This window comes from Somniosus microcephalus, chromosome 23 (assembly GCF_052327205.1).
Source record: "Somniosus microcephalus isolate GS21.2 chromosome 23, FLI_Smic_1.0, whole genome shotgun sequence".
Classification (NCBI taxonomy): domain Eukaryota; kingdom Metazoa; phylum Chordata; class Chondrichthyes; order Squaliformes; family Somniosidae; genus Somniosus; species Somniosus microcephalus.
Window position 1 is genome coordinate 52,687,655 of NC_141009.1, and position 16,901 is coordinate 52,704,555.

General features: G+C 45.6%; 1 protein-coding gene across 1 annotated transcript in view; it reads right to left on the minus strand.

The window, feature by feature from the left end:
• The window catches only part of abca2 (ATP-binding cassette, sub-family A (ABC1), member 2), a 603,170-nt gene that overhangs the window by 5,993 nt on the left and 580,276 nt on the right, over positions 1–16,901 (minus strand). The window contains exons 47-48 of the mRNA XM_085965847.1: positions 11,558–11,695; positions 7,830–8,036 (exon numbers count right to left, since the gene is read on the minus strand). Coding sequence (XP_085821973.1) covers positions 7,830–8,036; positions 11,558–11,695 — 345 coding nt within the window. The remainder of the gene's footprint in view (positions 1–7,829; positions 8,037–11,557; positions 11,696–16,901) is intronic.

Genomic DNA, 16,901 nt, shown 5'->3' on the forward strand with positions numbered 1-16,901 from the left:
CTTCTCTGCACCCTCTCCAGTGCCTCTATATCCTTTTTATAATATGGTAACCAGAACTGTATGCAGTACTCCAAGTGTGGTCTAACCAAGGTTCGATACACGTTTAGCATAACTTCCCTACTTTTCAATTCTATCCCTCTAGAAATATACCCTAGTGCCTGGTTTGCTTTTTTTATGGCCTTGCTAACCTGTTTCGCAACTTTTAGTGATTTGTGTATTTGTACTCCGAGATCCCTTTGTTCCTCTACCCCACCCAGACTCTCACCCTCCAAGCACCTCCCTATTCTTCCTAGCAAAATGTAATAGCTCACATTTATCTGTGTTGAACTTCATTTGCCAATGATATATGCTCATTCTGCAAGTTTATTAATGTCCTCCTGTAATTTGTCACAGTCCTCCTCAGTATTGACTATCTCCCCCAATTTGGTGTCATCCGCAAATTTAGAAATTGTGTTTTTCATTCCAAAGTCTAAATCGTTAATATAAATTGTGAACAGCAGTGGTCCCAGCACTGATCCTGTGGAACACCACTACCCACCTTCTGCCACTGTGAATAGCTACCCTTTACTCCTACTCTCTGCTTTCTGTCTTGAAGCCAGCTAGCAATCCATTCTGCTACTTGCCCCCTGACTCTGCATTCTCTGACCTTGTTCATCAGTCTATTATAGGGGTACCTTATCGTAGGCCTTTTGATAATCTAGAAAAATTACATCTACTGAATTAACATTGTCTATTCTCTCTTTGTTACCTCTTTAAAAAATTCAATGAGGTTGGTCAAGCAAGACTTTCCCTTGAAACCCATGCTGACTATTCATTACTATGTTTTTGGTTTCTAGATGTTCTTCTATTTTCTCCTTTAGTAGGGATTCCATTATTTTTCCTGCCACCGATGTTAAGCTGACTGGTCTATAATTCCCTGGACATGTTCTATCCCCCTTCTTAAATATAGGTATTACGTTAGCTATCCATCAGTCCTCTGGCACTACATCTTTTTCTAAATAATTATTAAATATATGTAGTAATGCCTCTGCTATCTCTTCCCTAGATTCTTTTAATATGCGTGGATGCATCCATCTGGACCAGGGGCTTTATCCTCTTTGAGTTTGATTAGTTTATTTAATATAGCCCTCTTTTTACTTTAAATGCACTTATCTCATTACTAATCCTGTCATCTAATGTCATGTCCACCTGTTCTATCTCCCTGGTAAATACTGAAGCAAAATAATTATTTAATATTTCAGCCATCTCTCTATCGTTACCTGTGGTATTATCCTGTTTATCTCTTAATGGCCCTATTCTCATCGCAACCTTTTTTCTAATTGATGTGCCTGTCAAATATTTATCTATTTTATTTTATGTTCCTTGATAATTTAATTTCATAGTTCCTCTTTGCCTTCCTATATGTTTTTTTTTTACTTCTCTCCTAATCTCTTCATATTCTCCCTTATCATGCACTCGCCTGCTGTCTATGTAGTTAATGTATGCCTCTTTCCTTACCCTCAATTGTTCCCTAATGGCTGGAGATGTGAGAGTGACTGTTGGGGTAACATTTGGCTAAATGATGGTCTGGCTGGTCTACTGACAACCCAAATAATAGCTTTGTTAATCAACTTTTATAACATTAAAAATCTATTAATTGCAAAGTATAAAAAGTAACTACAATAAATGTTTTTAATGTAAAATCATTATTTTTCTGGGGAGCATTCGCTTGCAACTCTCCACCCTCCCAGAAATGCACCACCAATATTGTGCCTTCCGCACTTGGATTTCCCCTTTAACCTTTCATGCACTGATGTTTCCTGAATACAAATGAAGGAATGTGTGAATAACACTGATTTCACACGCCAGGAGCATTTTGGGGGCCGTGCCAGCTCTTTGAAGCTGTTGGGCAGTTTGCTAAGTTGCCATTTATGCTCTCTCTGCCCTTTATTAGGGTTATTGGTGAAATACATTTGATCATTTGTACGCTGGCTGGGATAGGGTTGTGTGGACAGTCCAGATTTCTCCACAATTTGGCATCACTTCATAACGAAATAGCGGTTTGTCAGAAAGGCCAGTGAGATAGCTGATGTGGGGATCACTGTATGATAATGGAGGTTAACGGGCATTTTTCCAACGGAGGGAGATACACTCTCCAACACACTGCATACTCAACATTGACTCCGGACCCCGTGAAGTCTCATGGCTTCAGGTCAATCATGGGCAAAGAAACTTCCTGCTGATTACCACCTACTGCCCATCTTCAGCTAATGAATCAGTACTCCTCCATGTTGAACACCACTTGGAAGAAACACTGAGGGTAGCAAGGGCACAGAATGTACCCTGGGTTGGGGACTTCAATGTCCAACACCATGAGTGGCTTGGTAGCACCACTACTGACCGAGCGGGCCGAGTCCTCAAGGAGATAGCTGCCAGACTGGACCTGCAGCAGGTGGTGAGAGAACGAAGACGAGGGGAAAAACCTACTTGACCTCGTCCTCACCAATCTACCTGTCGCAGATGCATCTATCCATGACAATATTGGTAGGAGTGGCCATCACACAATCTTTGTGGAGATGAAGTCCCATTTTCACACTGAGGACACCCTCCATTGTGTTGTGTGGCACTACCACCGTGTGAAATGAGATAGATTCAGAACAGATCTAGCAGCTCAAAACTAGGCATCCATGAGGCGCTGTGGACTATTAGCAGCACAATCTGTAACCTCATGGCCCGGCATATCCCTCACTCTACCATTACCATCAAGCCAGGGGACCAGCCCTGGTTCAATGAGGAATGTAGAAGAGCATGCCAGGAGCAGCATCAGGCATACCTAAAAATGAGGTGCCAACTTGGGAAGTTGCAACACAGGAATACATGGATGCTAAACAGCAGAAGCAGCATGCTATAGACAGGGCTAAGCGATCCCACAATCAACGGATCAGATCAAAGCTCTGCAGTCCTGCCACATCCAGTCGTGAATAGTGGTTGACAATTAAACAACTAACGGGAGGAGGAGGCTCCATGAACATCCCCATCCTCAATGATGGCGGAGCCCATCACGCAAGTGCAAAAGACAAGGCTGAAGCATTTGTAACCATCTTCAGCCAGAAGGGCTGAGTGGATGATCCATCTCGGCCTCCTCCTGAGGTCCCCACCATCACAGAAGCCAGTCTTCAGCCAATTCGATTCACTCCACGTGATACCAAGAAATGGCTGAACGCACTGGATACAGCAAAGGCTATGGGCCCTGACAACATCCCGGCTGTCATGCTGAAGACTAATGCTCCAGAACTAGCCGTGCCTCTAGCCAAGCTGTTCCAGTACAGCTACAACACTGGCATCTACCCGACAATGTGAAAAACTGCCCAGGTATGTCCTGTCCACAAAAAGCAGGACAAATCCAATCCAGCCAATTACCACCCCATCAGTCTCCTCTCAATTATCGGCAAAGTGATGGAAGGTGTCATCAACAGTGCTATCAAGCGGCTCTTACTCACCAATAACCTGCTCACTGATGTTCAGTTTGGGTTATGCCAGGACCACTCAGTTCCAAACCTCATTACAGCCTTGGTCCAAACATAGACAAAAGAGCTGAATTCCAGAGGGGAGGCGAGAGTGACTGTCCTTGACATCCAAGGCAGCATTTGACCGAGTGTGGCATCAAGGAGCCCAAGTAAAATTGAAGTCAGTGGGAATCAGGAGGAAAACTCTCCACTGGCTGGTGTCATACCTAGCACAAAGGAAGATGTTTGTGGTGGTTGGACGCCAATCATCTCAGCCCCAGGACACTGCTGCAAGAATTCCTCAGGGCAGTGTCCTAGGCCCAACCATCTTTCGCTGCTTCATCAATGACCCCCACTTCTGATCTTGTGATGAAGTGAAGATGTTCGCTGAAGATTGCACAGTGTTCAGTTGCATTCGCAACTCCTCAGATAATGAAGCAGTCCATGCCTGCATGCAGCAAGACCTGGACAACATTCGGGCTTGGGCTGATAAGTGACAGGTAACATTCGCGCCACACAAGTGCCAGGCAATGACTATCTCCAACAAGATAGAGTCTTAACTACTGCCCCTTGACATTCAATGACATTACCATCGCCAATTCCCCCACCATCAACGTCCTGGAGGTCACCATTGACCAGAAACTTTACTGGACCAGCCACATAAATACTGTGGCGACAAGAGCCGGTCAGAGGCTGGGTATTCTGTGGCAAGTGTCTCACCTCCTGACTCCCCAAAGCCTTTCCATCATCTACAAGGCACAAGTAAGGAGTGTGATGGAATACTCTCCACTTGCCTGGATGAGTGCAGCTCCAACAACACTCAAGAAGCTCAACACCATCCAAGACAAAGCAGTCCGCTTGATTGGCACCCCATCCACCACCTTAAACATTCACTTCCTCCACCACCAGCACACCGTGGCTGCAGTGTGTACCATCTACAAGATGCACTGCAGCAACTCACCAAGGCGTCTTTGGCAGCACCTCTGAAACCCATGACCTCTTCCACCTAGAAGGACAAGGGCAGCAGGCGCATGGGAACACCACCACCTCCAAGTTCCCCTCCAAGTCACACACCATCCTGACTTGGAAATTTATCGCCATTTCTTTGTCGTCGCTGGGTCAAAATCCTGGATCTCCCTCCCCAACAGCACTGTGGGAGTACCTTCAGCACAAGGACTGCAGCGATTCAAGGCGGCGGCTCACCACCACCTTCTCAAGGGCAATTAGGGATGGGCAATAAATGCTGGCCTTGCCAGCGACGCCCACATCCCAGGAATGAATTAAAAAAAAGCTAACATCAGAAGGGAGGGAATAGGCTTTACAGTCCCAAAGCTGAGATCCCCCAACTCAAGGGACAGTAAAATCCTTCAGACTTGGTACAAGGGCTGTGGTAGAAAGATTTCCGAATAGAATTTTATTCTGGAGTTAGTGGAAATTTGAATTTACAGGTAAAAGTTCTCGGCTAGAGTCAAATCGTGATTCAACTGTAAGTCTTCATAATTACAAGTTGATGGCATGCTTCTTCATTATTCTGAGCATTATTTTGAAAGAAGTCTAGGAAATGGTAGGGTTGTGCAGTTTTAACTGCATCACAAAGAGCCTCTCAGCAAGAATGATAGGCGGGGAAGGTGGCTAATGTGCTTCTGGCACCCTTGTTGAGTTAGCTGCTTAATGCTCGGAATGCCATAATTCTGTGAAGCTTCTCTTTGGCTTAGAGGGACCCAACTATTTGGGTAATTACACATTGCACCTTATGGCACAGCTGTCTCTGGATGGAAAGACACCAGTCTTTGAACAACTTAGAATAACACAATTGCAATTCATCAGTCCTGTGAAGAGGAAATCAATGGCTTAGCTGTGCACTGTACTTGTTGAACAATGCCTCACAGCTATGGGAAACACCTAGCTCACGTTTAGTGGATGACTTTATTCAGTGAAGTTATTTGTTGCTGCATGGCACATTTGACTAGGGAAGGAGTGTGGGCTGCGGCAGGAATCAATTACCGGCTCGTTCCCCTTGCCACCCCCGCCCCATCCCCCGTTAACAGCACGCACTGTTTGCGCAGAAGACTTCAAAGAAGGGACCAAAAGCAAATGTCGAAGTTAAATAGTAATTTACTGCAGTAACTGGATCTTTAATCCTCAAGAATCCCTCTTCAACATCTCTACTGGACAGACACAACTGAGCATAAACAATTGCTCCCTCTGGCTGGTGCAACAACCTGTTGGCGCCACATTTGCCCGCATAATAAAAGTTACTGCCTAAAATAGGTAAATGTGTGAAGCACTTTTGAGGCATCCTGACACAATAAGGTGCTATAAAAATTCAAGTATTACCTCACATTTACCCTTGGTGGGAGCTTCACTAGCAAGAGGGAGAAAAATAGGGGTTGTGCAGTTTTAATAATATCACAAGAGCCTCTCAGCAAGAAAGATGGATGGGGAAGGTGACTAATGTGGTTCTGGCACCCTTGTTACGTGAGTTGTTTTGACGCAGTAAATGCCATAATTATGACCTTGGGACATGTTTACATGAAGGGAAAACTGCCCTTTTACCGATGCAAGTAGGTACATGGACAGTTCATCCCTAAAAGAAAGGTTAGAACTGTAATGTGGCTGTTTTCCCCGGCTATAAACAGGCAGCAGCCATATTCCAAGGTGGAACGTCCACAAAGCTTTGGTTGTGGTCACGGTAGAAGTAGAAAGCAGTTGGACTGGTGGTCTCGGCCACCTCAGATTTGGTTTTGATAATCGCAATTTGAGAGAGTGAATTCAAGCTGACATCTGACCGTCAATCTTTGAAAGCCGACAGTGAGTTCATTTAAATCTTTCACTGGCCGCAAGCAGGAGCCAAATATTTTTTGGCAATTTAGATCTGATTTGCTACAGAAAGTGACTTTGTTTTCATAGACAAACTTGGAACAAGGAGGTGATGTTACAAGAATTTGCCCACGGGCTGCCAATGACACAGATTTCAAAACAAAAAAAAAGCATTGCTGTATTCCAAGAGAATAAAAATCTCCACAGTCTCACGGCAATCAACAAATAGCTGAAACTGGAACCAGCATAGAAAAATAGACAGTTCTATCCTTGTTTGTGGTTAACGGTTGGTGGGGTGAGCTATATGTGGCTCATATCCTCCCTTGGGCTTCTTTCCTAGACAAGTAATGTTCCTAAAGATGGTGGAAACCCCAACTGCACCAGGCCAGTGCACGTCCATCAGTGTACCAGACCAGTGCACGTCCATCAGTGTACCAGACCAGTGAATGTCCCATCAGTGTACCAGACCAGTGCACGTCCATCAGTGTACCAGACCAGTGCACGTCCATCAGTGTACCAGACCAGTGCACGTCCATCAGTGTACCAGACCAGTGCACGTCCATCAGTGTACCAGACCAGTGCACGTCCATCAGTGTACCAGACCAGTGCACGTCCATCAGTGTACCAGACCAGTGAATGTCCCATCAGTGTACCAGACCAGTGCACGTCCATCAGTGTACCAGACCAGTGCACGTCCATCAGTGTACCAGACCAGTGCATGTCCATCAGTGTACCAGACCAGTGCACGTCCATCAGTGTACCAGACCAGTGCACGTCCATCAGTGTACCAGACCAGTGCACGTCCATCAGTGTACCAAACCAGTGCACGTCCAGTGTACCAGACCAGTGCATGTCCATCAGTGTACCAGACCAGTGAATGTCCCATCAGTGTACTAGACCAGTGAATGTCCCATTAGTGTACCAGACCAGTGCACATCCATCAGTGTACCAGACCAGTGAATGTCCCATTAGTGTACCAGACCAGTGCACATCCATCAGTGTACCAGACCAGTGAATGTCCATCAGTGTACCAGACCAGTATATGTCCCATCAGTGTACTAGACCAGTGCATGTCCATTAGCTGCACCAGATCAGTGCACGTCCATCAATGTACCAGGCCAGTGCATGTCCATCAGCTGCCGATCCTCTCCTCCAGCAGTGTGATATTTGAATGGCAACTTTTTCTGCCGACTTCAGTCTCGGACAGATACGGGGACAGCTTTGGGGGGGGGGGGGGGGGATTTATAATCAGCGATGGGAACCAAGACTGAAGTTTAGAAGGACAGCTGCCTTTAAAATATGACAGCAATAGAATAGCAGACCAACAGCAGATAGGAAACTACTGGTTGTAATGGGAATGAACAGATAAAGAATTTATTTATGATGCCAGTGGGAGGGTTTGATGACGAGAAGCTTTGGAGTGCTGCCCTCATCTTACGATGGATGTTTTGGGTGGACTTTTGGGGGCAGCAGGGGCTTAATAATAGGTTGGGTCCTTTAATCACACCTGAGTGCGGTACTTACGCGCTCCTCCTCGAAGCTGATTAGACCTTCGTCGTCACTCTCTAACTCCTCGGGCTCTTCAACGGTCAGAGCCTGTAGTTCTGTCGTGGTGCCCCTTGGCCGTAGCAGGCTGAGAATGCGTTTGACCGGTGACTGCACGCTCCCAGTGCTGACTGTTTCCTGCTGCTCCAGGTTGTCGCTCTGCTTCTTCGCAAAGTTTACAAAGACCTGCAACGATCGACAAGGTAGAAGTTCTCAACAACAGCAGCTTGCATTTATATAGCGCCTTCAACATAGTAAAACATCCCAAGGCGTTTCACAGGATGTGACGCCAAGCTAAAGGAGGAGACATTTAGGTCAGGTGACCAAGTGCTTGGTCAAAGAGGTAGGTTTTAAGGAGCGTCTTAAAGGAGGAGAGAGCTAGAGAGGCAGAGGTTTATGGAGGGAATTCCAGAGCTTGTAATCAGCTATCTGATCTAATTTAAGACTGAATTCAAAGCTAGATGTCTTGTTTACATGAGCACTTCAGTTACATACTGCTAGCCTATCGCTTGAAGGCGTCAGAGCATTTTCCAAATAAAAACCAACTGGGACAGGGCAAGGAAAACTGGGTGAGGCAGCACACGAGTCTTTGAACTTTACGATCTGTGTTTGAATCAAGTTCAGGCCAATGGGATGGAAGTCTTCTCTTGCTGTTGGCTCACAGGATCCTCCATGAAATGAGCTTGAGCAAGGTCAAACCAAATCCGAGTGGGTGTCAGCCCAGAGGACAAAACGGATCACGATTTGGTAGCGTCACTTGGAGGGTTTGCATGGGACATTTGGTGCGGCAAATAGAAAATGTCACACTGGGTCAGGAAGTAGTAGATGCCAACAATGGGTGCCTGCCATTTTATGCTCAGCAACAGGAGGGATATCAGTGATAAGAATGCAACATTTTTCTAGTTCTCGCATCCAGCTCAGGCTGCTCACAGGTTAGATTCAAAGGAAAGGTCCCTTCACTCTTCCCCGGCAATGTGCACCAATGCCATGTACAAAAATCCAGCGCAAATGTTATTTTTCTACAACAGCTATGCTTTCTGTATTCCTAAGTGAGATTTGGTGCTTAATTATGGGCACAATTTTCTTTTGCCATGGATTTGTCAACAGGAGGAACTGGGTTGCAAGCTTGCCCAAAGGTTTTTCACTTAAGACCCTTAGGGGGAACAATTCAGTATCGCCCCGTTTGGGGCGCCATTATCGGCCGTGCGCAAAGTTTAGCGCCTGGCGCTAATTATCGCCTCCGACGGCAAACTTGGCTTTTATCGCCCCTGGAGGTGATTGGAGCGCTAAATCAGGCGCTTCACACTTGTCTTAAGGCGCAAAGGCCAAGGAGCGAGGTGCTACCTCAGAGCGCTGGCGAAGCTCATGTGATGTCAGTCAGCAATGGAACAGACGCACTGGCGCCGGCCAGTTCTTAAAGGGGAGTTCTGACGAAAGGTCATCGACCTGAAACGCTAACTCTGTTTCTCTCTTCATAGAAGCTGCTTGACCTGCTGAGTTTCTCCAGCATTTTCTGTTTTTATCTTAAAGGGGAGGGTTTATCTTGGTCTCCATCCACATCCTGCTCATTGCAGCCTTGAGTCTCGGCCTGGAGAGACCTGTACATCAAATCTGCTGGAAAGAACAATGGAGAGACCCAGGGAAAGAGCTCAGAGTGCAGCCCCCACAGTCTCTTCTAAACTGATACAAGGAAGGGCAAATCAAAATGAACCTGCAAAGTGCTGCTCAGTACCCAAAACTCCTTCACACAGCGTTGAATCTCTCCAGAAGTCTCTCTCTCTCTCTCTCTCTCAGAATGCGTGGTGCAAAAATGTCACCAACAAAAAAAGGCAGGAAGCGGTCGCCTTTAAATAGCGCTCCCCCAGTCCCTTTCTGACAGCAAAACGCTCCCCTCAACCTGTTGTTGCTAGCGGCAGGCGGCAAGGCAGGGGGCGCCACTCAATATCCAGTCCGGGGCGTTGTGCACTCGACTGACGTCACGATCTGCCGGCGCAGAAGATCGTGGCGGTAGTGTTTAGCGCCGCCGCAAAATGTCTAGTTAATTTCACGAGCGGCACAAACATCGCCGCGCCCGGGCGCTAGTTGCTTTGTGCCCCATTTGTGCCCTCTTAAGGCGCTAACGGGAGGCGCAAACCAACCGAATTTTTCCCCCTTAAAACCTGAAAGAATTTCATCCCATCAATTTGGCCTGGAATCCACGAAGATCCCAGAAGGAACTGTATTCCAAGAATCTTTGTCATGCAGTCTAGATAATTCATCGAGTTCAAATGATTTTACACAATGGAATATTTGTAATTGAAATTTCCCTGCCCCCCCCCCCGCCAATCCAGTATTCAGCTAACTTAGGCAACTTATCTCACCTCATACTTCAGCAGACTGAACCCTACCACACCAGTGGGTTTATGGCAAAACTGTGTGGTGGACAAAGCCGAGCCTGTCTGACCTGAAGTCAACCGACCACTGGCCAGAAATACCCAGTGATAAAGACCTTGCCTTCTGCAGGATTTTATACCAAATTCTATTTAAGCACACAGCAGTAGCAAAGTCTGCTTTATGTTTTAATTTCCTGTGTCTTAGGACTGAGAACACAAATTTAGTCATTCTGACAAATTGAAAAAGATTAACAACCAGCAGCAGAGCTATGAAGTATATTGGACATTACAGCACAAGTGATAACGGTTATCAATGAACTCTACAGTCTCAATTCTATTAATGGTATAGAAGAATAATCTCCTCCAGCGAGACTGACTGGATATCCCATTTGCAGTGTGGCACTCATCTCAATTGGTAGCACTCTTGCCTCTGGGTCAGAAGGTTCCACACCAGGGCTCGAGCTCATAATGTAGGCTGGCACTCCAGCTCAGTACTAAGGTAGTGCTACATTGCCTGTGTTGCCGTTCTTTGGGTGAGACATTAAATCAAGGCCCTACCTGCCTGTTCAGATAGATAGATGTGGCGTTATTTGAGTTTTTCCCCTAGTGTCTTGGCCAAGGTTCCATCCTCAATCAATCAGTGAGAGAGAAAAAATCTTTGAATTGGTCACTTATGGAATGTTGCCCACATATTTCAGAAGTGGATAATTCTATGAAGCACTTTTGAGAACTTTTAATGACATAAGGTGCTATATAAATGAAAGTCTGTCTTTCTTATTACCACGCCTATTTCTCCATATGGATAATACTACGTGACAAATAATGGATAGAGAGCGTTGTAAGATGTTATAAACTGCAAGAGTAGCTAGTTTGTCACCTGAACCACAAGAATGGCCAACCAACCACAATCCTTTGCTGCCCGTCTGTGTGATACACCTTCTTTTGGCTTATGCGAGCGTCATTTTAAGAAGGCTTAATGGTGGCGGGATTATCAAATTTTACATGCTGCGTGGTAATGTAAGACATCTCAGAATGTGCGGTTAATGATGTGGAAGCTTACTGGATTATTTTGGATGGTGAATTTTAAAGGAACACATCATCCTCCACTGCTCACTGTGGCAAGATTCATATTGCACCTGTGGCACTGGCCAAAAATTGACCCACAAAATGACATCCTGAATATCTTCATGATCTATCCTCTATGCACTTGACTGATGAGTATCACCCACTCATTTGCCAGTATGTTAAATATGTTACACCTTATGAAGAGATCCTTGCCAGAGATCCAGCAATCATCATTACCCTTGTTCGCCACGTGCGCCAGGATTTACTCACGTTGTCCAGTGTGGTTTGACTGACGGAGTAATCTTCAATACCCAATACGTCAACTACTTGTTCCATCTTACTGAAAACCTGGGCCAGTGAGATGTTTTCTGACTTCAGCTGGTACTGCACTTTGGTATGGTGTCTCTCCTAGAACAAAACAAGTCTGCATCAGAATTGGAATGAGTCCAGTGCTGTGACAGCAACTTTAGAAAATTGGGCCCCACTGGAACAAAACAGAACAATGATCACAAATAAAACGGTTCAGTGTCAGCATGGATCAGTCATTGTGAATATTTTGTTTCACTCGGCAAGGTAAGTTTTAAATGCAACCGGGAGGCAATACACCACATCACATTTATATTTTATCCTCCGCGTATTCCTGCTCGAAATTCTAATGGTTAACTTTAACTGCGAGGCCCCGTCTGCCCTCTCAGGTAAACATAAAAGATCCCAAGACATTATTTGAAAAAGAGCAGGGGAGTTTCTCCTCGGTGTCCTGGCCAACATTTATCCCTCAACTGACGTCACTAAAACAGCTGATCCGGTCATTATCACATTGCTGTTGTGGGAGCTTGCTGTGCGCAAATTGGCTGCCGTGTTTCCTACATTACAACAGTGACGCCACTCCAAAAGTACTTTGTTGGCTGTGAAGCGCTTTGGTCATGAAAGGTGCTATATAAATGCAAGTCTTTCTTTCTTTCTTTCTTTACTGCTCCCAGTAGGGATGGCTGGTGACCACTCTGCTTCTCCCTTGATTGGAGAGTTGAGGGGCACGGTATCACGGAGAGTTTTCCGTAACTATCAAATCATGCAAAGTTCAATTAAATAATAAATTACTGTTAACAACATACAAATTTGAGGCTCTATGTTTTCACACAAAGAGGATACGGGGGTCAACTGTATCTGTGAATATGTATTGTAAACAACAACAACTTGCATTTATATAGTGCCTTTTAATGTAGTAAAACGTCCCAAGGCGTTGCACAGGAGAGATTATCAAACAAAATTTGACACCGAACCACGTAAGATGATATTAGGACTGATGACCAAACGCTTGGTCAAAAAGGTAGGTTTTAAGGAGCATCTTAAAGGAGAGAGAGGCGGAGAGGATTAGGGAGGGAATTCCAGAATTTAGGGCCTAGACAACTGAAGGCACAGACATAGAAGATAGGAGCAGGAGTAGGCCATTCAGCCCCTCGAGCCTGTTTCTCCATTTAATGCGATCATGGCTGATCATCCAAATTCAGTACCCTGTCCCTGCTTTCTCCCCATATCCCTTGATCCCTTTAGCCTTAAGAAATATATCCAACTCCTTCTTGAATATATTTAAGGAATTGGCCTCAACTGCCTTCTGTGGTAGAGAATTCCACAGGTTCACCACTCTCTGGGTGAAGAAATTCCTCCTCATCTCAGTCCTAAATGGCTTACCCCTTATCCTTAGACTGTGACCCCTGGTTCTGGACTCCCCCGCCATCAGGAACATCCTTCCTGCATCTAGTCTGTCTAGTCCTGTTAGAATTTTATAAGTTTCAATGAGATCCCCTCTCATTCTTCTAAACTCTAGCTAATATAAGCCTAATCGACCCAATCTCTCCTCATACGTCATTCCTGCCATCCCAGGTATCAGGCTGGTGAATCTTCGCTGCACTCCCTCCATGGCAAGAACATCCTTCCTCAGATAAGGCGACATCAATGGCGGAGCAATTAAAACTGGGGATGCGCAATAGGCCAGAATTAAAGGAGTGCAGGGATCTTGGAGGGTTGTAGGGCTGGAGGAGATTACAGAGATAGAGAGGGGCGAGGCCATGGAGGTATTTGAAAACACGGAAGAGAATTGTAATATCGAGACGCTGCTGGACCGAGAGCTAGCATAAGTCAGCGAGCGCAGGGTTGGTGTGAGTTAGGATACGAGCAGCAGAGGTTTGGATGAGCTCAATTTTATGTAGAAAAGCAAAATACTGCGGGTGCTGGAAATCTAAAATGAAAGCAGAAAATGCTGGAAACACTCAGCAGGTCAGGCAGCATCTATGGAGAGGCAAAATATCTCAATGGTCTCACAAGTAGTCAGAAGCAAGTCCAATGATGTCGAGAATGAAAGAAAAAAAAATCACTCAAAAAACCACAGTAATTGGTGTTCAACTTTCTTAGTCTTCAGGCTTAAAAGCTCTGGATGAACCTGGCAACAGGTACGCCTTATATTTCCTGTTCCAATTTACCCCTAGTGCATTGTGAGCGTAAATACAGGAAATTTGGGACTACAGCATCAATGACCCTCATTTAAATATTGCTCAGTGGTAACACTCTCGCCTCGAATTTAGAAGATCATTGTTTCAAGTCCCTCTCCAGAGACTTGAGCACATGATCTAAGCTGACACTTCAGCACAGTACTGAGTGAGTGCTGCAGTGTTGGAGGTGCAGTCTTTCAGATGAGACATTAAGCCAAGGCCCTGTCTGCTCTCTCAGATGGACACAAAAGATCCCATGGCACTATTCAAAGAGAATGTCTAGGCCAACATTTATCCTTTAACCAACTTCACTTAAAAAAACAGGTTATGTGAACAAAGATTCAGTAGAATGGGAAGTTCTTTACCCAGCATCCATAGTGGCAGAGAAACCACTCTATCCCTGGATCATGCCACACAAAAGTTAAATACAATCCATCTATCAAAGTATTGTGGGTTCTTGCAGGTGTTCGATTAAAAAATCTCCCCTGCATGGTCCCAATGTTTCAAGTAGTGGCCAAGTTGCACAATATATTCATTAAGTATAGGCAAGGACACAACCATCTCCACCGGAAAGCTTTTAGTTAACTATTCTTAACTGCAGGGTACAGTAGTGTAGTGATTATGTTATTGGACGTAATACCTATATTTAAGAAGGGGGATAGAACATGTCCAGGGAATTATAGACCAGTCAGTTTAACATCGGTGGTAGGAAAAATAATGGAATCCCTACTAAAGGAGAAAAATCATCAAGGGAACTAAATTCGGTTGATTTGCGCCTCCCGTTAGCGTCCTAAGAGGGCGTTAACGGGGCGCAAATCAACTAGCACCTGGGCGCAGCGCCGCTAATGCCTCCCGCGAAATTCAATGGGAGATTAGTGGCGGCGCTAATCGTTGGCGCGGTGCGGCGCTGCGCCGCCAGCGATGACGTCATCACCGTGCACAGAGTGCTACTCGCGCCCCGGCTGTAATATTGGGTGACGCCCCCCGATTTACTGCCGGACGCTATGTCCGCCGGGGTCAGGGGGCTCTACCTGCAGCCAGGGCGGCGCTAGTTAAAGGGGAGGTGGCGGGCGGCCACTTTTGTTGCTGGCTGCTTGCCAGCACCTGCCCCCGTTGCTGTCCCCGGCCCCCGTGAAGCCCCCCTCTCCGTGAGTGCGGCACTCCTCTAGAGTGCTGGGCTCGTTTGCTGGCACTCCCGATCCTTGGTGGCCCAGCTGGGTGCCGGGACGCGCTGCACCTGGCCCCTCCCCTTTAATAAGGGGAGTAAGACCTGCAGTACCGCAGCGTGACGTGCCGCATGTAGCGCCGCGATATTGGCTCGCAGCGCCCCAAGAGGGATGAGGGGCGCTTCCAGTAGCATCCCTCCTCCCTCCCGGGGCGCTACCTGGGAAAATTGGCCGTGGGGGTGCTAACTTTATTTTTACCCCCAAGAAACCAAAAATATAATAATGAATAGTCAACATGGATTTCAAAAGGGAAAGTCTTGCTTGACCAAACTTATTGAAATTTTTGAAGAGGTAACAGAGAGAGTAGACACTGGTAATGCAGTAGATGTAATTTATCTAGATTTTCAAAAGGCCTTCGATAAGGTACCCCATAATAGACTGATAAACAAGGTCAGAGAATGCGGAGTCAGGGGACAAGTAGCAGAATGGATTGCTGGCTGGCTTCAGGACAGAAAGCAAAGAGTGGGGTAAAGGTAGCTATTCACAGTGGCAGAAGGTGGGTAGCGGTGTTCCACAAGGATCAGTGCTGGGACCACTGCTGTTCACAATTTACATTAACGATTTAGACTTTGGAATCAAAAACACAATTTCTAAATTTGCAGATGACACCAATTTGGGGGGGATAGTCAATACTGAGGAGGACTGCAACAAGTTACAGGAGGACATTAATAAACTTGCAGAATGGGCAAATAATTGGCAAATGAAGTTCAACACAGATAAATGTGAGGTATTACATTTTGGTAGGAAGAATAGGGAGGTCACTTATCACTTGGAGGGTGCGAGTCTAGGTGGGGTAGAGGAACAAAGGGATCTCGGAGTACAAATACACAAATCACTAAAAGTTGCGACGCAGGTTAGCAAGGCCATAAAAAAAGCAAACCAAGCACTAGGGTATATTTCTAGAGGGATAGAATTGAAAAGTAGGGAAGTTATGCTAAACCTGTATCGCACCTTGGTTAGACCACACTTGGAGTACTGCGTACAGTTCTGGTCGCCACATTATAAAAAGGATATAGAGGCACTGGAGAGGGTGCAGAGAAGATTTACAAGGATGATACCAGAAATGTGAGGGTATACATATCAGGAAAGGATGAACAGGCTGGGTCTCTTTTCTCTTGAAAAAAGGCTGAGGGGTGACCTAATAGCGGTATTTAAACTTATGAAAAATTTTGATAGAGTGGATAGAGAGAGAATGTTTCCACTTGTGGGGAAGAGCAAAACTAGAGGCCATCAATATAAGATAGTCACCAAGAAATCCAATAGGGAATTCAGAAGAAACTTCTTTACCCAAAGAGTGGTGAGAACGTGGAACTCGCTACCACGGGGAGTGGTTGAAGCGAATAGTATAGATGCACTTAAGGGGAGGCTGGACAAGCATATGAGGGAGATGGGAATACAGGGTTATACTGATAGATTAAGATGAGGAAAGACGGGAGCAGGCTCAAGTGGAGCATAAACGCCGGCATGGACTGGTTGGGCCGAATGGCCTGTTTCTGTGCCGTATATCCTATGTAATGTAATCTTATGTTAACTGGTCATTCATCTCATTGCTGGTTGTGGGACCTTTCTGTGTGCAAATTGGATGCCACGTTTTTTCACATTACAGTTCAGAAGTACTTGATTGGCTGTGAATCAAATTGCGATCGTGAATTTGGACGCATTGTTCTTGGGAACTGTCAGAAACAACTTCCACCTCAATTTACTGACAAGGAAATAAAGCAACTCGATCTTAGGCCTGAGAAACATGAAAACTGGGGCGGAATTTTGGGCCCATATATTCACTACAAGTCACAAACAACTTTAAGGGGTTGCCTTCGATGTTTATTGATATCAACAATTTAAACTTGTACTAAAAGCTTTGGAAAAATTAGAATTGATGTGTAGGACATCCAACTAGTGCGA